Genomic DNA, 24736 nt, shown 5'->3' with positions numbered 1-24736 from the left:
TGTAATAAATAAATAAAATAGGCATTTCAGAAGTATGGAAATATGGGGCAAGAAAATTTCCCTGAACGAAAGTTGTGAATTTCAAGATTGAAAATTGCTCATCAGAATAAACAAAAAGGAAGTACCCTATATGTTCACAGAGAGAGAAAACAGGTTTCCTACAAAAGTCAAGAATGAGAATGGCCTTGAACTTCTCTCTTTTTTTTAAGTTTTTTGTTGTTTTTGTGGTAAAGGTTTTATTTATTTGAGAGAGAGAGAGAGAGCGTGTGCACACAAGCAGGGGGAGGGGCAGGCAGAGGGAGAGAGTGAAGCAGACTTCCCGCTGAGCAGGGAGCCCAGTGTGGGGCTCAATCCCAGGACTTCAGAATTATAACCTGAGCCGAAGGCAGACACTTAACTGACGGAGCTGCCCAGGTGCCCGCCCCTCTAGGGTGGCCTTGAACTTTTCAACAGGAACACTGTTATGCTAGAATGCAATGCAGTGATCTTTTAAAATGCTCTGGGAAAATTAATTGCAACCTAGAATTCTATAGCTGGTCAAACAACCATGTAAGTATAAGAATAAAATAGCTTTTTTTTTTTTTTAGACCTGAAGAGTTTTTCTTCCAATCTGTCTCCTCTGCACTTACTCAGGGAGCATGTGTGCCACCTAAATAAGCATCAACCTAAAGAGAAGAAAGAGACGATTCAACCTGAGAGAGAATCTCTAGAGTGATGGTGAGGGGAAGATCCTGGCTGACAGCTCGGCCAGAAGCAAGTCAACCTCCAAAAGAGGTTTCTTCGAGATTAAACTGGTAGAACATTTTAGGTGTTTGAAAGTTTTGAGAGGCTATTTACATAAATGTGAAAGTTTAAGATTAAAAAAAAAAAAAAAACCTCCAAAACAGAAAAAGATTGTTTCTTACCAACATTCCTGGCCAAAAGTCACCTGCTGGTACAGCAACACCTGCATAGAAGTCTGTGTGAGGACACCCAGATAGTGGGACTGGCTCCGTCATAACTGGAGAGGCTACCTCACCAAAAACCACACAGTGTCGTGGACTTAACCCACAAAGATGATGTCAAATATCCAGGTGCTTGGTCTGCAGGCTGGGAAAATGGGCCCTGGACCTTCATAGTGCTATGCATCCAGTTTGCACAAGACACAGGTGAAGGACACATCTCCGCTGGTTCCTTCCCTACCTCACTCTGAAGTCCACTGAGCTAGAGACAAACACCCATAGCTCTCCTTATCTCACAGTGACTCCTGATAAACCTTCCTGGAATGACACATTCCTATAATGTGTCATAATTGGGGAGCCCACCAGCTCCTTCTCCATCCAAGCCATGGTGACATAACTAACCATCAGGGGATGGAGGTTCTGGGGGAAGGTATTACATCAAAAGCTTCTTCTGCTTCTCCTTTCTATGGAAGAGAATGGCAGTGGAATCAGGTGCCCCGCATCTCAAATTTGTCCCAGGAGAGCATGAGAAAACAATGAACTTCAGCTCTTAATGGACCACAGGAATGGTGGAGGGAACACTTCATGGTTAACCGAGAGGTGCTGGGCAGGGCCATCCAAACACCACTAAGTATTCCAAGTAGAAGGATGAGCAAAGGACTCTGTTTGAAGATACAGGTTTACTATGATCTGAGCAGGTGAGGCCAACAGGTTAGGAGAGCACTACCATTGAAAAGTCAGCTTGTTACAGCTCCCAAGAGGAGGGATTGCGGGATGCTCTTGGGAGTGCCTCAGAGAGACTGCAGGGTCAAGCAGGAGACAGAAGGAGCGAGGGGGAGATGTGGGCGATGCAGAGCATCCAGGTTTAGGACTGGTTAGTTTGAATAATTTCAGTGGCTCTTGGACACAGGGGCTGTCCCTTGTTGTCTGGGATCAGCAGAGGGAGACGGTGCAAAGTGTGAAAGCCCCACAGAGGAAGAGGTAGGGAGTCTGGGTTCTGGATTCGTTGGTTTGGCCGTGAAAGGTGCATTGAACATGCGTTGAACAGTGAGGTGTGTACTATCTCTAGGAATCAGCTGGCCCTGGTGGGAGGCGGGGTGGGGCAGAGATGTCAAAGCATCAAAAATATAGATAAAAAAGGCGTGATCAATACAACGTTCCTATTTGTTCTCCAGGGTTTATGGCAAGGCTTCTCAGGTAATCAGTGATGCTCGGCACTGAACACACGGTACACTCACCCACGAGCTTTTTAAAAACATGATGCTCAGGCCACACTGCGGGTCAAGTGAGTCAGCATTGCTGGGGAGTCGGACCTCTGAGCTGAAGAATGAACACAGCTGCTGATGTGTCCCTGCAAAAGTGGCATTTCGCCATGTGAAAAACACCCCCAGTTCAACAACATGATCCTCTCTTAGGGAGGGAGGTCCACAGAAGGCTAAGAGTGAGTTTGTTGTTTTCATTGCTTATGTTGGATGGTAAGCACACACAGGCACTTGAGATTGTGTGAATGTGGGTGTGTGTGTGCACGCGCATGCACGTGTGTGTGTGATTCTCTGTGTGTGTGTGTGCATGTACAGTCAACCCCCATTATTCACAGAGTCCATATTTGAGAATTCACCTACTTAAATTTATTTGGAATCACAAACTCAGTACTGCTGGGACTCTCATGGTCATTTCCAGACACGCACAGAGTTGCCTACATGCTCCTTCCCAGCTGAGAGCCAAGAAGACAACACTCTGCCTTCTTGTTGTGTTCTCATACCATAAGCAAGTGTCCTTTTCATGACCTGTTTAGTGCCCCAGGTTTCACAGTTTTGTCCTTTCTGCCTGTGGTTTCACTGTTTAAATTGGCCAGAAGCCTTGTGCCACACTGCTGCCTAGGTTTCCCACACACAAGATGACTTTGGGGTGCCTTGCTGAGAAAATGTGCGAACTAGACAAGCCTCATTCAGGTGTGAGGTGTAGCAACCTAGGTTGTGAGTTCAGTGTTAGTAAGATCAATGATATATATTAACTGTGTCTCTAAACAGAATCACAGAGTTATGTCTTGAATGGTTGAAGAAAATGTTATAACACGTTCAACTTTGTAAACCATACCAACGGCAGTAAAGAAACTCGACCACTGATTACCTGAGCAGTCTTGCCATAAACCCCGGAAGACAAATAGGAGAACTGTATGAGTCATGTCTTTTATTCAGTATTCTTCCAGCTTTATGGAGGTGAAACTGACATGCAACATTGTGTTAGGTCAAGGTGTACAATGGTAGATACTCTGACATACTGCAAATTAATTACCACCAGATGTTTCCCATCTCATAATCACTATTTTTGTGGTGAGAAATTTGGAGATTGACTCTCTTAGCAGCTTTGAACTATATATACAGTATTGTCAACTATAGTCACTTCTGTACATTCAATCACCAGAACTTACTCATTTGATTCTCCAGAACTTACTCATAACTGGAAGTTTGTACCCTTTGACCAACACCTCATTGGTAACCACCGTTCTACTCTCTGTTTCTGCAAATTCAGCTTTGTTAGAGTCCATATATAAGTGAGATCACAGGGTTTGTCTTTCCCTGTCTTACTCATTTAGAATAATGTCCTCAAGTGTCATCTGTGTTGCACAAATGGCGGGAGTGCCTTCTTTCTCATGGCTGGATAACATTTCTATATTTGTACAGTGAGAAGTCTTTCATCTCCCAGATGTCCACAGGGTTCCAGACAATGCTTCTCAAAGTGAAATCGGCCACCCACATGGGAGCTCATTAGGAATCCAGATTCTCTGCAGGGCTCTGGACCTGCTGAATCAGAACCTCTGGGCAAGACTAGAACTCTGTGTTTTAGCAAGCCCTCCTAGAGATTCTTTTTCTTTTTTCAAAGATTTTATTTATTTATTTGATAGAGATCGCAAGTAGGCAGAGAGGCAGGTGGGGGCGGGGGGAGTGGCGGCGGGGAGGCAGGCTCCCTGCTGAGCAGAGAGCCCAATGCGGGGCTCCATCCCAGGACCCTGAGATCATGACCTGAGCCGAAGGCAGAGGCTCAACCCACTGAGCCACCCAGGTGCCCCTGTTTTTCCATCTTAAAGTGACTTCTTCATAGGGATCCAAGTCTGGGGTGCAGCCAGAACACAGGGATTCTTTTTTAAGTTCCTCCCATAAGCCTAAGCTGTAGCCAAGGGTACGAATCCCTGAACAAGTGAGCCAAGGACTTAGCAGTCCAAGAAGCTGGTGGTCTTGGGCGCCCTCCCTTGGCAGGAAGCTGGACAACTCGACGCGGCGACCACAGACGCAGGTGGAAGAAGGCACCGCCCAGGCAGGTTTCAGATATGCCCAGTGCACAGATCTGCAGTCTGGATGATGTGTGCGTGGGGGGAGCCCTTTCAAGAGAAATGCCTAATTCCTAATTTCTAGTTCTAAATCCCTAATTCCACTGCAGAGCTGGGCTTGAGATGTTTCCACTTACTGGTTGCTCACACACACAACAAAGTTCACAGTATCTGCAGTTTTGTATAAATCTTCACAAAGCAAGATGTACCAGCCACTGACCTAAACACTTCTCAGATAACTCGTCCATCCATCTAGCTTCCCCTTGAAGCCAGTACTATTATTACCTCTAGCTAACAGGGAAGCTGAGGCACAGAGAGATTCAATATTTACCTCACTGTAAAAGTGGGAGCAGAGATCTGGGTTCAAAACCTGCTCATGTGTCATCCCAGCTGTGTGACATCGGGCAGATTACTTCACCTCTCTGAGCCTTTATTTCCCCCATCAGAAGAAATGAACATAATACCCTCAAGACCCAGTGAGAATTTACGTGACCCCCAACCCGAATTATCATCAACCATCCCTCTCACTTGCCATGATGATTCTGTAAAAGGGGAAAAGTGTTTATTTTTTTCCTAAATGGCTGTAACCTAAATTCACCAAAATACTCTTCCAGGAGGTCAAGGGTCCATCCTTGAAGATGTGTTGAACGAGGGGGAATAATAGAAAGTGCCTCCCCTTCTGCACGCAGCCGCATCACTAGTGATACCAAAGTCTGGGCTCTGAACAGTATCTATTCAATTCTTTATGTAACAGTCTGTCTGAACTAAACATGTTTTCCTTACATGATGATGCTTCAAACTCTATCAGAACCCCACACTCATTACAATAGCTATAACTAAAAAGAAAAAAAGGGGGCACCTGGGTGGCTCAGACAGTTAAGCATCTGCCTTCTGTTCAGGCTCAGCTCATGATCTCAGGGTCCTGGGATCAAGCCCCATTGTCAGGCTTCCTGCTCAGGGAGAGTCTGCGTCTCTCTCCTCACTCCTGCTCTCTCTCTCTAATAAAAAATAAAATCTTTAAAAATAAATAAATAAAAAGAAAAAAGGGGGAGGCAAAACAAGTGTTAAGAATGCGGAGGAACTAGAAACTTCTATCTTGCTAATGGGAGTGTCAAATGGTGCAACCACTATGGAGAAGAACGTGATGGTCTCTCAAAATATTCCCATATTTTTAAGATTTTTATTTATTTATTTGAGAAAGAGAGATCACAAATAGGCAGAGAGGCAGGCGGGGGGGGGGCAGGCTCCCTGCTGAGCAGAGAGCCCAATGCAGGGCTCGATCCCAGGACTCTGGGATCATGACCTGAGCCGAAGGCAGAGGCACCCATCTCAAAGAAAGATGGTGAGAGCCAGGGGCTGGGGGAGGAGATGGGATTTGGTGTTTCATGGGGACAGAATTCATTTCTTGTACCCACATCATGCAAAAGGGGGTGTATTTGAGAGGAAGGAATTGTCTCAACTAAGGACAGCAAGCTCCACGGCAGATCGGGAGGATTGCCTCAAAATCCACTTCTAGGGGCACCTGAGTGGCTCAGTGGGGTTAAGCCTCTGCCTTCAGCTCAGGTCATGATCCCTGGGTCCTGGGATCGAGCCCCACATCAGGGTTCCTGCTCAGCAGGGAGCCTGCTTCCCTTCCTTTCTCTCTGCCTTCCTCTGTCTCTGCCTGCCTTTCTGCCCTCTGTCAAATAAATAAACAAAATCTTTTTTTAAAAATCCAGTTCTTGAAAGAAGTTGCTGTGGCTGATATCGAAGAGGTCACTGCCTATGTTCTTTCAAGATATGTCTCCAAAGGCAAAGGAAACAAAAGCAAAGATGAACTTTTGGGACTTTATCAAGATCAAAAGCTTCTGCACAGCAAAGGAAACAGTCAACAAAACAAAGAGGCAACCCACGGAATGGGAGAAGATATTTGCAAATGGCAGTACAGACAAAAGGCTGATCCAGGATCTATAAAGAACTCCTCAAACTCAACACACACAAAACAGACAATCATATAAAAAATGGGCAGAAGATATGAACAGACACTTCTCCAATGAAGACATACAAATGGTATCAGACACATGAAAAAATGTTCATCATCACTAGCCCTCAGGGAGATTCAAATTAAAACCACATTGAGATACCACCTTACACCAGTTAGAATGGCCAAAATTAGCAAGACAGGAAACAACATGTGTTGGAGAGGATGTGGAGAAAGGGGAACCCTCTTACACTGTTGGTGGGAATGCAAGTTGGTGCAGCCACTTTGGAGAACAGTGTGGAGATTCCTCAAGAAATTAAAAATAGAGCTTCCCTATGACCCTGCCATTGCACTCCTGGGTATTTACCCCAAGGATACAGATGTCGTGAAAAGAAGGGCCATCTGTACCCCAATGTTTATAGCAGCAATGGCCACGGTCGCCAAACTGTGGAAAGAACCAAGATGCCCTTCAACGGACGAATGGATAAGGAAGATGTGGTCCATATACACTATAGAGTATTATGCCTCCATCAGAAAGGACGAATACCCAACTATTGTAGCAACATGGACGGGACTGGAAGAGATTATGCTGAGTGAAATACGTCAAGCAGAGAGAGTCAATTATCATATGGTTTCACTTATTTGTGGAGCATAGCAAATAGCATGGAGGACATGGGGAGTTAGAGAGGAGAAGGGAGTTGGGGGAAATTGGAAGGGGAGGTGAACCATGAGAGACTATGGACTCTGAAAAACAACCTGAGGTTTTTGAAGGGGTGGGTGGTGGGAGGTTGGGGAACCAGGTGGTGGGCATTAGAGAGGGCATGGGTTGCATGGAGCACTGGGTGTGTGCAAAAACAATGAATACTGTTACATTGAAAAAAATAAATTAATTTAAAAAATCCACTTCTAGTGGTGTTAAGTATCACCTGTTAGTTAAAACAAATAAATTAAATGTGTGCGTGCCCATGTGTGTGTGTGTGTGTGTGTGTGTGTGTGTGTGTCGATAGAAATTGCCAGGATTAGTGCGGAATAGGTCACAGGAATATGGAAGTAAGAAGGCTTCATTTCCCAGTTGTGTCCAGATTTAATCCCGGCCAGAGTTTTTAACCAATTTTGTGTGCAATCTCATACACGTTTTTTGAAATGTTCACTTACTCAGCTATTAATGACAGGCCGTGAACTTCCCCACACCCCTCTTTATTGAGACATAATTGACATTTAACACTGTGTGAGTTTAAGGTGTGCAGTGTGTTGATTTGATGCACCTGTATATTGTAAACCGATTAGCATTGAAAATAGAATTACCAAAAAGAAAAAAAAGAAAATAGAATTACCAGGGGCACCTGGGTGGCTCAGTCTGTTAAACGTCTGCCTTTGGCTCAAGTTATGATCCCCGGGTCCTGGAATCGAGCCCTGAGTTGGGCTCAGCAGGGAGCATGCTTCTCCCTCTGCCCTTCTCCCGGCCCGTTCTCTTTCTCTCAAATAAATAAAATATTTTTTAAAAATAGAGTTATCATATGACCTGGCAATGCCAATTCTGGATATAAACCCAAGAGAATTGAAAGCAGGGACTTGGAGAGGTATTTGCACAACCAAGTTCACAGCACATTATTCACAATAGCTGAAATATGGAAGCAATCCGAGTGTCCCTCAACAGATGAATGGGTAAGCAAAATGTTGTGTATGCATGCAATGGAATATTATTTAGCCTTAAAAAGGTTCTGCCTTGTCCCTTTTATCTTACTGAAAGCTCCTTTTTGGATCCCGCAGAGACCCCTGCCCAACCAAAAGGAAGCAGAAGAAATCCCTACCAGGAAGGCAGACATCCCCCTTCATGGCCATCACCATGTGGTAGAGAGAAGGAAGAGAAATCAGGGAAGGCTTTCAAGAGGAGGTGATGTCTTGCCGAGATCAGAAGAGACAAATGGGGCCGGGAGACCGGTTCCTGGTATCAGGCAGAGCAGGGTCAAAGAACAGTAGAGGGATATCTGTGTCTCTCCTTACCTCACCGCCCACCCCAGACAGCCTTCTGTTTCCTTTAGGAAACCAGAAAAGCCACACCAGCTACGTGACCAGCTTCTGATTAATATTCTAAGGGTTAGTATTTTAAATTGATTTTAAGACTAAATTCTAAGGAGGGCTGTGACTAGCTCTCCCTTACCGTGCTATAAAGAGCTTCCAAGGGAAGCAGCAAGAGAAGGATTCTTGGGTCTTACTGGGCTCTGGGTCAGGGAGCTGGATCAGAGATCTCTCCTCGGGCACCCTCTAGCCTCCTCTTTGGGGGAATCCAGAACAGGTGAGTATTCTGGGAGCTTTCTGGGGCAGGGAGGAGCTCATCCTCATCTCCTCCCTTGCATTGTGAAATCTTCTGAAGGCAGCAGCAGGCAAGGTGATGTCATAGACCACTGACCAGGCCCCTCTCACTGCCTCTGCCTGCCCCTGGTCAGCCTGAGCCTTTTCTCCTCACACCCCTGCACTCCAGAAGGTAGGATCAGCCTCTCCAAGCAGCTGATCAGCTTCCCTGCAGCCATGGAAGCCAATCAGTCCAGCTGCAGGAAGCCCCAGCCCTCCCCAGAGGCCTCCAGGCCTGGCGTGAACCCCAACTCAATCCTGGCGAAGAAGACCCCGCAGCAGGAGCCCCCCAGCATGGTGGGTGACAGGTTGCCCCCAAGGACCGGTGCGGTGGTCATTGACATGGGCACGGGTACCTGTAAGATGGGTTTCGCAGGGCAGGCCCGGCCCACCTACACTGTGACCACCGTCGTGGGCTACCAGCCCAAAAAGCCGGCCACCAATGAGCAGCAGGTGCTGGAGACTTTCATCGGCGAGGCCGCCCGCAGGCGCCCAGAGCTGACCCTGGTGCAGCCCGTGCGTAACGGCATCGTGGTGGACTGGGACGCGGCCGAGCTCATCTGGCGCCACCTGCTGGAGCACGACCTCCGCGTGGCACCCCAGGACCACCCGCTGCTGTTCTCCGACCCGCCCTTCAGCCCCACCACCAACCGCGAGAAGCTGGTGGAGGTGGCCTTCGAGTCGCTCTGCTCCCCTGCCATGTACGTGGCTTCCCAGTCGGTGCTGTCCGCCTATGCGCACGGGAGGATCAGCGCGCTGGTGGTGGACACCGGCCATGGGGTCACCTGCACGGTGCCCGTCTTTCAGGGCTACAACCTGCCCCATGCCACCGAGCGCCTGGACCTGGCAGGCACGCACCTGACCGCCTTTCTGGCAGAGATGCTGCTCAGCTCGGGCTTGACGCTGGGCCAGCAGGACCTGGACACGGTGGAGAACATCAAACACCGCTACTGCTACGTGGCCCCCGACTTCCTCAAGGAGCAGGCCCGGCCGGAGCAGGAGTACCAGCAGACCCTGCAGCTGCCCGACGGGCGAACCGTCACGCTGGGCAAGGAGCTGTTCCAGTGCCCCGAGCTGCTATTCAGCCCCCCCGAGATGCCGGGGCTGGTGCCCGTGGGTATCCCCGCCATGGCCAAACAGAGCCTTCACAAGGTGCCCCTGGAGGTGCGGGCCGACGTGGCCCAGAACGTGCTGCTCTGCGGGGGCTCCTCACTCTTCCAGGGGTTCGAGGGCCGCTTCCGGGCCGAGCTGCTGCGCAGTCAGCCCCCGGAGGCCCACGTGGTGGTGGCGGCGCAGCCCACCAGAAACTTCTCGGTGTGGATCGGGGGCTCCATCCTGGCTTCGCTGCGCGCCTTCCAGTCCTGCTGGGTCCTGCGGGAGCAGTACGAGGAGCAAGGGCCCCACATCGTGTACCGCAAATGCTACTGACTCCAGGCGGCGGAGTTGCGGGTGGGGAGGTGGGGGGGGGGGCAGTAAAGCTTCCCATACGCGGCCAACTCCCTTCTGTCTTACTGCAGGGCCCCAGCCTGGTCCACTCCTGACCCACCCAGACTCTCCTTGGGTTCTGACCTCACTGAGATCCACCTCCCAGACATCCTGGTTCTGTCCTGCCCTAACTCATCTGCCATGATCCAACCCCAGACACACCCAGCTCTGACTCCCAAAACCCACCTTCCTTGTGATCAACTCACAACACACCACCTTGTACTAACCCTATCAAACCCACCTCCCCTGATCCCTCCCCAAAAGCACTCTTAGGCTGGGACCACTTGCCAAGGCTATCCCCAGGACCTCCCTAGTTTCTCATGCCCTAATCTCACCCCAATGATCTATTCCTTTTATACAAATCTCCCCTCAAGTTTCCCCTGGGCTCTAAGCCCAGAATTCAGTCCCTATGTCATGCAAGGACCCCCAACCCATCTCCATGACCTGTTCCTCCCCCAAGGAACCTGTACAAAGTGTTCCAACCTCCATCAATGTCCCAACCCCTAAGACTTCCCCCATTTCTAATCCCCCAAACATACCCCCAAGAGCCACTTGCCAAGATACCCCTAGTTCAAGCACCTCAAATCCACCCTTCAGTGGTTTTCCCTGCCTGGTTATCCAAAGTTCTTCTATACCCTGATATTCTGAGCATCCCCCCAACAAGTGTCAAAACTCCATACCCACCACAAAGACCATGTTCTGACCCTCAAGGGTGTCTCCTACAATGACTCCCTAAAGGATTCTCCAGTGTCCAAAGCCTATTCTCCAAATTCCACCCACCCCCATAACTCTGCCCTCCCTGCATGATTTGTTCTCCCAGATTCATTCCTTCCATCCCACATCCACGGCCCTATCCATACCCCACCCCCCAAAGAACAGCATGTTCTGAATCCCCAGACCCTCAGGACAGCGCCACTGCTCTCGGCTCACCTCCTTGCTCTCTGTCTCCCACATGGCCTGCCTGGCAATGTACCTCCTATTCCCTTTCCTCATCCCTTCAAGACCTCCTAGGAAGGTTCCAGTCCCCAGCATCATCCCATGATCACCCCACTAATGCCCCAGGCCCTCTCCTGTGTCCTGAACCCCCCCCAACTCCCCCCCCCAAAGCCACTCTCCTAGTATGGCCCCATGATGGACACCCAGGACATTCTACTCCAGGTTTTTCAGACTCTCCAGAAACCAGCCCCCCAGGGCGCCATCCCATTAGTTGAGACACCAACAGCCAGCAACATTCTTGAGGAATGCCCAGCCTCCAGTGACCCTGGGGCAGATACCCCAGGGGAGCTCCTCCTGGACATTGGTTCCCTCTTGCCCCCCACACAGGTCCCCAGGGACCAACTGTCCCAGACTGTCCTCCCATGGAGGGTGGACATTCTCCCCACAAGTCATCCCGGGTCCTCTGTCCTTCCTGCAACCTTGTCCTTGGCTACCCCGAGCCCCTGCAGGAGGCAGGACGCTTTGCCTTCATACCGCCCAGCACAGCCTAAAGAATGTCAGGAATCGGGGCGCCTGGGTGGCGCAGTGGGTTAAGCCTCTTCCTTCAGCTCGGGTCATGATCTCAGGGTCCTGGGATCGAGCCTCGCATCAGGCCCCCTGCTCAGCGGGGAGCCTGCTCCCCCTTCTCTCTCTCTCTGTCAAATAAATAAACAAAATATTAAAAAAAAAAAAAAAAAGAATGTCAGGAATCCCAGCCTGCAGCCTGGACCCATCTTCCCAGTTTACCTCTAAAATAAGCACAAGCTGCCAGAGCTCATCCACGTCCACACTGGGTCCTCATCTCCCTCAGTCCAAGGACGCATTCATTCGTACATCCAATCACTCCGTATTTACTGAGCTTCTCTGTCTCTTTCTCCCTGAATCTCTCTGACTCTATTTTTGGTTTTCATTTGCTCCCTTGGATACCTCTTTCTCTCCCTGTCTCTTTCCCCTCTCTCATTCCCTCCCCCCTCAGTCTGACTCACCGGCCAGCACTCTTCTTGTGCAGGAATTTTCAGGAGTGGACGCTCATTTCTTTGTGGAGCACTGAGACCACCCCCCCCCTCTCCACCCCCGCATCTGCCATCAGACAAGGAGGAGGGCCTCCATGAATGAGGGCCCTGGTTAGCCCCACCCACCATGTCCCACAAGGGACTGGGGACTAGGCAGGGGCTCCGGTCCCATTCCTGGCCCATGGGTGGTCCTCAGCTGGGGGGACAGCCCCCTAGTCGCGCCAGGATCTCCAGATCACAAACACTGGATGTTGGGCCTCATGCCTCACCTCCTCACCAGGCAGGCAGCCTTAATCTGTAGCCTACGCAAGAGCCCCCAGGAGGTTACAGGTCATGAGGAGGAACTCCTCGTTCGTCCCACAAGGGGGCACCACCTCCAAGCTCCCGGCACTGCAAATGGCGTCACCTTTGGAACCACAAAGATAGCAGCAAACCGCTCCTCCCCACACCTCAAGAGAGACCCACCCCACACAGCGGTGCAGGGCATTGCCAGCCACACTCATAGAAGGGATGTGGGACAGGCTGGGTCTCTGATGCTACAGGAAGTGAGGAGGATGCAGAACCCCCACCACTTCTGGGCAGCTGGGTGGACTCTCATTGAGATCAGACGGAGCTCCCCCAACTCCCAACCTTCCCTGTTGCAGAAATGTTCTCTAGAGCCCTTGTGACACGTGCCCCTCCCTTTTGCACACTCCCAGGGATAGGAAGCACATTACCTCAAGCCTGCTGTTCGAAATCTCACCTCCTCCCTGGAGTGGGAGGTAAACCTCTGCATTCTCTGCCTGCCACCACCCCCCAGTGGAGGGCTGAGAGCACCAGAGACCCTCATCCTCCCTGTGTCCACACACATCCCTGGAGTCTGCTCTTCCATATGGATCGGGGGCCCCATCCTGGCACAGACTGTGTGCATTCCTGTCCTGGGTCCCATGACAGCCATACAGGCAGCTGGGGCTCTGTATCATGTACCGCAAAAGTAGGGTTTAAGGAGATATGTGTGTACCCAGGTGACATGAGGTGAGCCTGTGATGGTTAATTTTGTGTGTCAGCTTGGCTAGGCAATGGTACCCAGATGTTTGACTAAACACCGTTCTAAATGTTGCTGTGAAAGGTATTTTTAAAAGATTTATTTATTTGAGAGAGAGAATCTCAAGTAGATTCCACACTGAACTTGAAGCCTGATGCAGGGTTCTGTTCCACAACCCTGACATCATGACCTGAACCAGATCAAGAGTAGGTTTCTTAGCTGACTGAACCACTCAGGCACCCCAGTAGAGGTATTTTTTTAGATGAGATTAAGATTTAAATCAATGGACTTTGAGTAAAACATTACCCCCTCATAGTGTGGGTGGGCTTCATCTAATCAGTTGAAGGCCTTAAGAGAACAAAAACTAAGTTCCCCTCAAGAAAGAAGGAATTTTGCCAGCAGACTACCTTCGGGTTCAAACTACAACTCTTCCTGGGTCCCCAACCTTCCAGCCGACTCTACAGATTTTGTGTCAGCCTCCACAATCCCATGGCTCACCCCTTAAAATAAACCTTTCACTATATATGCATCTTCTTGGTTGTGTTTCTCTGGAGAATCCTAAGAGATATGCCAAGCCCCCTTCCTTCCTCAGGACTTTTGTACTTGCTATTCCCTGAACTCAGAGTGCTCCTTCTCACTTCTCAGCTTATCAAAGGTAGCCCCTTTCTCAGCATGACACAGAGCCCAGGATCCATAAAGGGAATGATTAAGGCAGTTGACTTCATGTAAACATCAAAAAAAGAAAAATCTGCAAAGTAAAAATCACCCTAAACAAAGTCAAGACAAACAATAATTTTTTAGAAAAGCAAATAATACATAATTTTTAAATGACAAATGGAGAAAACTACAACTCATAACATTAGGGAGCATGTCCACAATATGTAAAGAGCTCTTGGAAAGAATCAATACGAAAATTACTACAACAGTTAGCAAAGGATATGAACCTTAAGTTCACAGAGAAAGAAAGACAAGGGGTTCTTTGACCCAAGAGAATATACGCAGTCTCATAAGGGAAATGAATATGATAATTATACTGTGATATCATTTTTAACCCATCAGATTGGCAAAGATCAAAAAGCTTCATAACACCCATACTGGCAAGGCTGTGGGGAAACTGGCCTTCTCTTACCTTGATGATGAGGAAGGAAGCTAGCACAACCCCAGCGTAGGACAAGTCTCAGTAACTACTTAAATGACAAGTGCCCACACCTTCTGACCCAGCTATAGCACTACCAAGAATTTCTCCTTCAGATACAATCACTTGTGTGCAAAATGACGTAAATGCCTTTATCCCTCGTGCACTGCAGCACTTAAAGGTGGCAACACGTAGGAAACAGCATTCTGTGTTTCTGATGTTGTGCGACCATCCAGAACAGGTCAAATAAATCACCCTTGAACATAGAGGAATACTGCACAACTGCCAAAAAGGAAGCCCGGCAAGCTGTGGTCACCGACATGAGGGGATTACTAATACGTATTTTGAGAGAAAAGAGGGCCCACGAGGCTATGTTACGACCATTTGTGGAAAAGAAGAAAACAGAAATAAGTGAGTATGTGGAGATTTGCTTGAAAGTACGCAGAACATCTATGAAGATTTCACGAGAAAACGGAGCGGTGGTTGCTTCTAGAAAAGACTTTCTCAACGTCCCATTCTAAGGGGCAATCACTTTCAGAGGTTTTTACCTAACTGTCCCCCATGAAAGGTCAACTGTGTATCTGTATTTCTATGTGTATCTGTATTTCTATGTGTATCTGTGTCTTGCACATGAAAACACATTTTCCCCCACACACCTGCAACTAATTTTCACCCCCTTGGGGACAATGTCACCTCCACTGAGGGTTAATGCTCGTGGGAGGGGAACCTGGACATCAAGACCAGAGGGGGACTTCCCACTGCCCACCTTTTAGAAGTAAGAATTTTGAATCATGCGATTATGTTCTTTTAAATATGAATTTTTTCCTTTAAGTTCCTCTGACATCCACTCAGGCAACACCAGCAACGATCATCTGCTTTGTTTGCTCCTTGTTCATTGATGGCATCACGTGCTGGGACCGTGAGCTCCAGGCCCCACGTGTGTCGTGCACCCAGCATTCAATCGAGTCCCGGAGATGTCTGTTGAATGACTCAATGAATGAGCCAGGATTTCAGCGGAACTTACGGGAATCTTACGGAGGGACCCCTCCCTCTTATTCTCTGGCATCAGAGTCAGACCGACGTCAATTCCACTCATGCTTCCCCCCATGCTATGTGACCACAGACAAGTAACCAGACATTTCTGAGCCTCACTCAACACACCTATAAAGTGAGGGTGAGAGCTGTGCTCACTTCAGGGGGGAGCTTTATAAGGATTAAGCAGGATTCAGTGCTCTAGGGAGTGTGGAAGGTCACCTCTAAAACTGCCGTTGTCTTAGGGCTGTTTCACATTTACTGTAGGCATTAATGTATCATTAGAATGTTCTACAGTGAGAACACCCCCATAAAAACAATTCCTTAAAACCATTTCGAGTAATGCTTCGAATGAACTTAACATGCTCAGGACACAGTAGGGGCCAAATAGATGTCTGCTATTTCAACTAGAGCGTGCCAAAGATAGACCCCAAGTCTGCCAGCCAGCCAGCCAGCTGGCCACTGAGGGCCCGGAGACCCTCTTCCAAGGGTCTGAGCAAAAGCAGGATCCACCCAGTCACTGCCAGGGCCTCACTCCAGATCCAGACCCTCTGTTTTTTGGGGGACCCAGAGGAGAACATATTTGGAGGAGGTGGGGTCAGCCCACCGGGCAAGGCACAGACGGGGTGGGATTAGGGGGAGACAGGCAAGGGACACAGTGCCAAAGGACAACATCAGTGCTTGTTGGTGTTTTAAAATGTGACAGCTTGGTTCATCAGGGGATTGTTTTGCATGAATTTCTATTCTTATTTAATATTGCATCGAGGGGTGCCTGGGTGGCTCAGTCGGTTAAGCATCTGACTCTTGGATTCGACTCAGGTCATGATCTCAAGGTCAAGGGATCGAGCCCCATGGCAGGCACCAAGCTCAGCATGGAGTCTGGTTGAGATTCCCCCATCTCCCTCTGCCCCTCCCCCTGCTTGTGCGCGCTCTCTCTCTCTCTCTCTCTGAAATAAAATAAATAAAATATCTGTTAAAAATTGCACTGATTCCAGGGACTGGTGGAGGGAAGAATGGGGAGTGTCTTAGGGGTATCGTTCATTTTGGGGTGATGGAATGTTCTGGAACAAGATAGTGGCAATGGTTGCACAGCCTTGAGAATGTACTAACTACCACTGATCTCTACATTTCCAAAAGATGAACCTTAGGGTAATGGAGATGATCTCGATGGAAAACACTGCTTTGAACGATGATTTACATTATAAGTCCTAGGGATCTAGCACACAGCACCGTGAATGCAGAGAGCAATACTGCATCATAATCATCATGCTTACTGAGAGACTAGAAAACCACCAAAAAGAAATGATAATTATGGAACCAAAGGGAGATGTTGATTAGAGCTACAAAGGCAATCATATTACAATATATAAATGTATCATATGTGGTATGCCTTAAATTTACACAATGTTACATGTCGGTTAAAATAAGAAGCATAAAATAAAATAAAATATAAAATAAGAAGCATTATGTACTTTGATTACTGAGAATTCAGGTGCCCCCTTACATTTTGCTCAGAGGAATGCCTCCCTTGCCATGCCCTAATCTTAGCCTTGGAGACACCACAGAGATGGTGAGGGGTTGAGACTGCCTGTTTTCTTGTGTGAGGCTGGCCCAGGAAGGAGAGACCGGAAGGTTGGTCTCCTCAAGACCACGGCCACAGAGCCTGCTTCCCACGGAAACCAGGAAATCACCCACACCGCTGCCCCCACCCACCGTGGGGCACCTGCAGCTGCTGGGCCCACCGTCACCCTGGCACAGAAGAATTACAGCCAGTCCTGGGGGAGGGATAGTGTAATTCTCCAATAGACGGGGACGTCTGGCTTGAGCAGAACATTTTCAAACACACTTACCCCTATATCCTCACCCTCAGCTGTCACCTGGGGCATCCTGAAACTTGGCACGTATAGACGGGGCTGCCAGATGTGGGGAAGAAAGGGGAAGGAAGGCTGGGCTGGGCGGCAGGGTTCAAGATAAGGTGTTTGGGGCGCCTGGGTGGCTCAGTGGGTTAAGCCTCTGCCTTCAGCTCAGGTCATGATCTCAGGGTTCTGGGATCGAGCCCCGCATCGGGCTCTCTGCTCGGCGGGGGAGCCTGCTTCCTCCTTCCTCTCTCTCTGCCTGCCTCTCTGCCTACTTGTGATCTCTCTCTGTCAAATAAATAAAATCTTTAAAAAAAAAAAAAAAGATAAGGTGCTTATTGATTCCCCCAAAATGCAACTGATGCCTGGCTAAGTAAGCCCCTGGGCAGTGAGTGGAAAAGATGGAGCTGGCCCGGTTGGTTGACAGCCACCCCAAAGGGAGCTCATCTCACCTCCTGGGCCTTGCTCTGCACCTCTTGTCCCCAGCCCATGCCTCCCACGTAGGCCAGGTTGCTACTTCCTCCTCCCCTCCTTCCTCTACTTTCCCCTTCAAATCTGGTCCCCTACCTCGATCCTCAGGAATCTCTTCTACCAGAAACGAATCTAGCCATGACCCTCTCACGCTCAATATCCTTTGCTGGTTCCCCATAGCCCTGGAGCTAAAGAATTTTCCTAGAGCCCCACTGACAACTGGACCAAAGCCCTATTAAACCCTCGGGGCTCCTCACTACACTCCCCAGTGCATTTCATTCTTGCGTGCCTCGGCCCTTCCCCGCCCACCTCAGGGCCTTTGCATGAACTGCCCCCTCCACCCAGAACATTTTCTTTCCTCCTCTTTCCTTAGTTGATGCCTATACCTGCTTCATATCTCAGCTCTGGGAAACCCTGTGTGACCACCCACTGGGTCAGGCCCACCAGTACCAGGCTTCAGTCCAACCTAACATTTATCAGGCTTATACGTTCTATCTGCATGTGTGACCCAACCCATCTTGGCCTCCTCCAGAAGACTATGATTCCAGGGAATAACTGGAACTGGCATGCAGTAGGTTCTCAACCAACACTTACCTTTTGGTGGTTTCAGAACTTTCTGCCCAGCAGAAGAGACAGACAATAAACGCAAACAGAAACAAGAATTTCAGATTGTGAAAAACACTCTGAAGAAAATGCAACAGGGCAATGGGACTGGTGATCACAGAGGATCTGAGAAGATGAGGGAAGAGCATTCCAGGCAGCGGGAACCGCAAGGGCAAAGGGTGGGAGGCAGGACAAGCTTGGTATGTTTGAAGAACACAGTGAGAAAGTGAAGAGGAGAGGGGAAGAGGGGCGAGCGGGGAGAGGACGGGGCACATGGTGAGGGCCTTATAGGCTCTGACAATATTGAACTTTACCCAAGTTTTATGATCTTAGAAAAAAGAGAAGGTAATTCTCCAGAAAAAAAAAAAGAAAGAAAGAAAGAAAGAAAGAAAAGAAAACAGAGAAGGTTAGGGAATCCCCCCACCCTTTGTGTTCCAGGAAACTGATTACTGCAAGGAACACCCTCCCGTATGACTTTGATTATCAGATTCCCAGAGGCTCCCTGTGATGGGTTTTTTTTTTTTTTAAATATCTCAACTTGGCTGGGCCACAGGCTATCCAGATATGGCCAAATATTATTCTGGTTGTGTCTGTGAGGGTGAGGGTGTTTGGGGACGAGATCAACATTTAAATCAGTAGACTGAGTAAAGCAGATTGCCCTCCTGAAAGTGGGTGGGCCTCATCCAATCAGTTGAGGGTCTGAATAGAACAAAACCATGACACTCCTCAGAATAAGAGAGAGTTCTACCTTCCTGATAGCCTCAGACTGGCTTAATGGCTTTGTTTTAGCCTTTGGACTTGAACTAAGACCCAGCGCCTCCTGGATCTCAAGCCTGCTGATTCACCCAGCAGATCTCAAGTCTTGACAGCCAGTGTAATCACATGAACTAATTCCTTATAATAAAGATATATACCATGTTATAGATATATCTCTAGATAGGCAGACAGATATAACTGTTTGTCTATAGATCTATCTAGATAGTTATCTGTAGCCTGGCATACAGATATTTACCTATATCTACTTAGAGATCTCTAATAGGTAAAATATATATGTGTGTGTATACACACATACACACAGAGACATTAAAGACATATAATGTATAAAGATACATGTAAATTTCTATAGATCTAGATCTATCTCTATAGATCTATAGATGGGCATATTATATAAATATTAAATAGATTACAGATATATAGAGAGATAGACACAAGGAGAGATAGAAGAATGGAACCACAGACAGACACATACATACATACATCATCATGTTACATCCTATTATCCCTGTCTCTCTGGAGAACCCCAGTGCACATTTCCTCGTTTGCCTAGGACAAGGACAGACCGAGACCCTCCAAATTCCTGCTTTGCCTCAGAAGTGATCAGCCAAAGTGCTTGTCCCCTCTGATCCATCACAGGGTTAATGCTTGTTAACCAAACTTCCGTTCAGCCCCTTTCCTTCTCCCCAGAGCCCTGAACTTAGGTGGTCTCTGCCCAAGCCAGCAGACAGCCCCTTCAAAGCCCCAACCCCCTGGGGACACCCTCTGGTCCGCTCTCCCATCAGGCTGGCTTTCCATCCCACCTCCCCACACCTGGCTCTTGCTGGTCTTGCTCACGCCTCTCTATAAAAGAAAACTGCTTTGCGCCTATGTCTTGAGAGGCTTGCAGACCTCGTGGTCTGAGCACTCACTCCTTTTCCTCTCCCTTGTCCTTTGAGTAAAGGCTCTCCTGCCCAAACCCAGATTTGTGTTTCATTGACAGCTGCAGGAAAGGCCTTGGGTTTTCTGTCTAGGAGCCATAGGGAGCCATGGGAGGACTGAGAGCTGGGGCAGGACCCATCAGGGCCACCTGAGGAGGTGTGAGCTAGTGGCCAAGTTGGGACGTCAGCAGATTCAAGCTGCATTTTAGGGGATGAGTGGGCAGAGCATGAGTTAGACGCAGGTCTGTGGAGGTCCCAAAACCTCCAGCACCGTAAATTTGAAGAGTTTGTGGCTGTAACAGCCAAGGAAGGTGGCTCAGCGTGCAGAGGAGTAGAGTAAGCCGGGGACGGAAGGTGCAGAGTGAGGGTTCCCAGGAAGGTTGTTCATCAGGAAGGCTTAGAAACACAGAGCATCAAACTGGGGAAACTGAGGCACAGGGCCATGCAGCGACCCATCAGAGGCCAACCAGCACCCACCCATAGTAGAGCCGGGATTCAAACCCAGGTTCCCTGCCTCCCAGCCCCAAATGGTCCCACGGCTCTCCCTGTTTGCTGTGGAACTGGGATTCGAATGACCCCTGGGTTTGAACAGGGGGACAAAAGTGAGGGCATTCTCCGTGGGGGGACAGAGAAGGTAAACGTGCAGAGGCTGGAGCAGGGAAAGTAAGGTGCAGGAAGTGGATAACAAAAGCAGCTAGCACAGAGCAGGCCCTGCGTACCTGCCAGACGCTGCTCTAACCACTGTCAGGTTTTACCTCCTTCACTCCTGCCCCTGAGGTGAGAACTCTCATCTCCATTCTACGGAAGGGGAAAATGAGCCCAGAGAGGCAAGGAAGCAGTGCAGAGCCCTCTCCCCTCTGTCTGGGGACGCAGGCTGGGAGGGGGGCTGTTCCTAGCCTTTGCTCCCATCACAACCCCCACCCAGGCCCAAGACAGGAAGACAGTGGCCAGGACAGCCCTGCTAGAGGGCGGGGGAGGAGCCAGGCCAAACCACGGACAGGATTTCTCAGAATTTACAGTAGAGGGAAGGGAGGGGAGGCTGGGGGAGCCCCCCAGGACCCACAGCAGCGGGGAGAGAGGGGGCTACGGGGGCTCACACCTGCGGCGTTAGGGGAGGGGGCCTCCCTGTCGCCCCTCCTCCCACATCCCTGAGCTCTCAGCCCACCCCACCCTCTGCCACATATGGGGAGACTTGAAGGGACTCCTGCACACCCAGCCTCTAGCCCAAGTGTGCACACGTGTGCTACCCTCAGGTCCCGAGCGCACACGTGCACCGTCGGGCTGGAGCGTGTGAACGTGAGTCATCCCAGCCGGGCAGGCCCAGGCATTTCACTCTGGTCACCGGGGCACCCCACAAGGCTGGAGCGGCCCGCTTGCCTCCCCCCAGCTCCCCGAGGGCCACGTGTCCAGGCTGGGGTCCGTTGGGGGCCCCTCCTCCTAGAACCCCTCTGCATGCTGCACAGGTCCCTGATCTCTCTCTCTCTCTCTCTCTCTCTCTGCCCTCGCAGATGCCTGGGTGTCCTCCGTCCTGCACCCTCCAGGCATGGCAAGCTCGCTGGTACCATCTTAAATTGAGGTGATAACTCACACCACATAAAATTCACCATTTTACAGTGACCAACTCGGTGGCATCTGGTGCATTCACAGGGTTGTGCGAACACCGCCTAAGATGGTCATGGCCCCAAAGGAAACGCCGTACCAAGCACCTAGCCTCCACCAGCTCTCCACTCCCCGCCCCTCCCAGCCACCAACTGCCCTCTGTCTCTGCAGATTTTCCTATTCCGGATATTTCGTATAAAAGGAATCACACAACGTGTGGCCTTTGGAGACTGGCTCTTCTCACTCCTGTTTTCCAGAAGGCAGTTCAGATATCCGCCCAGGGAGCTTTCCCGGCCACCCCCTCAAGCCCCTGACTGCCCCCGCCTCCTGCTCCCAGCTCACAGCCCTCAGCAGCGTCTGACATACCCGTATGTCTCCTTCATACTCATTCACTCAGAGTTTGTCCAACACCTTCTCAAAAGGGCAGGCGCCGAAGGGCCAGGAATTAGTTTCATTCTCTGGAAAGTCCTGAGTGAATGAATGGATGGATGAATGACCCAAATGACAGTCTTCTTCTTCCTTGTCTCCCCCTGCTCCACAGCATGACCCCAGCTTCCTTATCCAACCCCAATTCAGTTAGAAAGGATTTATCACCCACCCCGTCCCAAATACCAGGGATCCTGCAGTGAACACAATAAGAGAGACTCCCCATCCCCAGGATCCCCAGGCTGCCTTTGTCCTCCAGGCAGGCCATCACACCTGGTGACACAGGATTTTACTGCCACTAGGAGACTCAACTGTTCCTTACTGATTTATTTATTCATTCAACAAATATGCACCTTGAGCACCTGCCTTGTGTAGGGTCAGTGTGAATAACCAGAGAATATTAGAGCAAGTGTTCAGGGAAAGCTTTTCCTGAGAAAGGAACATTTGAGCAAAGACCTGAAGATGGGAGGGGAGAGTTATTCAAAGACACAGGGAAAAGCATTAGAGCAGAGGGAACAGTGAGTGCTAAGATCTGAGGCAGAAAGGACCTCATGGAAGAGAAAGCTAGCTGGGATGCTGGCGCAGTGATAAGCAGTGATGAGGGGTGAAATGGCCCTTTCTCCACCACATGCATGACATTAGGCAAGGTGTGTAACTGCTCCAAGCCTCAGTTTCCTCATACGCTAATGAGGATAATAATAATGAAGGCTTTTGCAGAGACAAATTCAAGGTGGCCAGGAAATGAGCCCACTTGTTCTGGGTGACAGACCCCTGGGATTATGGTCATGGTGGGGCAGGTGCAAACCTCTACCTCCTTCTCACCTCCTGGCCTTGCCCTGCCTTCCTCCCCACTGTCGCCAGTCAGAGCCACCTAATCTCTGATTATCCCCAGATCTTCTGGTTTACCCGAACACACCCCTCCACCTCAGCTACTTTTGGTCGCTTCCTCGCTGACCTCCCCCATCTCAGCGGCCCTTCGCCTTTCCGGTGGCCCCCGCATGCACCCGACTGCCTGTCCTCTCACGTATATCCAAAATGGTGACAATGGAAGGCGGCACGATTCCTCCTCACGCAGCAGCTTTACCTGCCTGCCCCTCAGGTCTCAGAGAGGGTCAGAAACAGGGATGGGATGAACACCTTGGTTCCAAGGGAAGGCGGCCCGTGACTGCCCGTGGGGCGATAAACCGCACTGTGGCCGGTCATCCCCTTTCTCAGACAGTGAGCCAGCTCCCCTGTGCTTATGCGGTGGGCTTATTTATTTTCTCTCAGCCTCACACGCCACAGGATGGAGTGGGGTGGGAGGAGGAACAGTTACAGCAGAAATAGACTCAGAAACTCTGCAGCACCCCCATCTCATCAGAAAAAGCCGCGACCCACAGTATCTGCACGAGCTGCCCCCTCACCTCCCATCCTTACCTCCTCCCTCTCTCCCCCTTGCTCACTCTTGCTTCACCCGCACAGGCTCCTTCTATGTTTCTCGAACTCACAAGGCACAGTCCTGCCCCAGGGCCTTTGCACGGACTGTTCTCGCTCACTTAGGCAGAGCTCTTCCTCCATTACATGCATGGCTCCTTTAAACCTCTGCTCAAATGTCACCTTCTGGGCAAGAGAAGAGACACCTCCCTGTTTCAATTATTATAACCCATCCGCTGCCCCATCGCCTAAGCCCTCCGCCTCTTTTTTCTCCATGGTACTTACCACCAAGGAGTCTACTTTTCTTGTTTATTTGTCTCCCCAGTGAGGCTGCTAGCACCATGGAGGCAGGAACCACATTGCTTTGTTCACTGCTCTTTCCTGTGCCTTGAGCATCACATATGATCAATAAACATTTGCTAAGTGAGTAAATCAATTTTTTTAAAAGATTTTATTTATTTGACAGAGAGAAACCACAAGTAGACGGAGAGGCAGGCAGAGAGAGAGAGAGAGGGAAGCAGGCTCCCTGCTGAGCAGAGAGCCCGATGCGGGACTCGATCCCAGGACCCTGAGATCATGACCTGAGCCGAAGGCAGCGGCTTAAACCACTGAGCCACCCAGGCGCCCAAAAATCAATTTTTTTTTAAGTAGATTCCACACCAAGCGTGGAGACCCACATGAGGCTTGAACTCACAACCCCAAGATCAAGACCTGAGCTGAGATCAACAGTTGGGCACTTAACCGACTGAGCTACCCAGGCACCCCGAGTAAATTAATTTTTAGAATGAATGAATGAACCATTGTTATGGTTGAGCCAGAAATTTGGCCCAAAACCCCTGGTGACCAAAACAAAAACTGAAACAGGATTAGTTACAGTTTCTATGTGGATAAACAATCCGGTTCCTGAGGAAGGCCCTGTGCCAAGCCACAGAGGTACTTCCTCTCACTTAGTCTCCATAAGAAGCCTCTGTGGGGTGAGCATATTTGGAATCCCCACTGACAGATAAGCAGGGGAAGCCTGATGATATGCAAGAGACCACCCAGCTGGGACAGGATGCTGCCCAGCCCCCAAACCCATCTACTCACCCCTGTGCCACCTTCTCCCAAACTGGTCTAAGAATCACCCAGGTGCTGATTATATAATACATTTTCCAAAACCTCTCTCCCGGAAAGTCTGATGCGGGGGGGTTTATAACTAAACAAGCACCTCTAGGTGATTCTGCTGAGCGAGCAAGTTTGAATAATGGCACTTTGTGCAACTTTGCAATAGTTGCTCAAAGTTTGAATATTGGCAAGTTTGAATAATGGCAATTTGTGCACTTTGTGCAAAGAATGAGAGAAAGACAAAAAGGGGCTGGTCTAAATACTTCCATGCGAAAAACAAAACTTGAAAACATGTATAGGAACATTTAAGAGACTATGTCTATGC

At 49.5% G+C, this 24736-nt stretch overlaps 2 protein-coding genes across 4 annotated transcripts in view; one reads left to right on the top strand and one right to left on the bottom strand.

Moving 5' to 3' along the window:
- The window catches only part of LOC101675885 (methyl-CpG-binding domain protein 3-like 2B), a 34465-nt gene extending 25756 nt beyond the window's left edge, over nt 1-8709 (bottom strand). For 2 of the 3 annotated variants that reach the window (XM_045085352.1, XM_045085348.1), the window contains exon 1: nt 8391-8709. The gene's annotated coding sequence lies outside the window, so the exon portion shown is untranslated. The remainder of the gene's footprint in view (nt 1-8390) is intronic. The other variant, XM_045085349.1, reaches the window with a different exon arrangement.
- Nucleotides 8710-8758: 49 nt separating this feature from the next.
- Nucleotides 8759-10071, top strand: ACTL9 (actin like 9). Its single transcript, XM_004771628.3, has one exon. It carries the CDS (start codon nt 8759-8761, stop codon nt 10007-10009), a length of 1251 nt encoding a protein of 416 aa, XP_004771685.1. The 3' UTR covers nt 10010-10071.
- The last annotated feature ends 14665 nt before the right edge of the window (nt 10072-24736 follow it).

This window comes from Mustela putorius, unplaced genomic scaffold (assembly GCF_011764305.1).
Source record: "Mustela putorius furo isolate JIRA1106 unplaced genomic scaffold, ASM1176430v1.1 tig00000095_pilon_pilon_pilon, whole genome shotgun sequence".
Classification (NCBI taxonomy): domain Eukaryota; kingdom Metazoa; phylum Chordata; class Mammalia; order Carnivora; family Mustelidae; genus Mustela; species Mustela putorius.
This window is presented reverse-complemented; position numbering and strand designations above follow the sequence as displayed.

Coding starts and splice junctions, on each gene's coding strand:
- ACTL9 (XM_004771628.3), top strand. CDS start 8,759: ATGGAAGCCAATCAGTCCAGCTGCAGGAAGCCCCAGCCCTCCCCAGAG.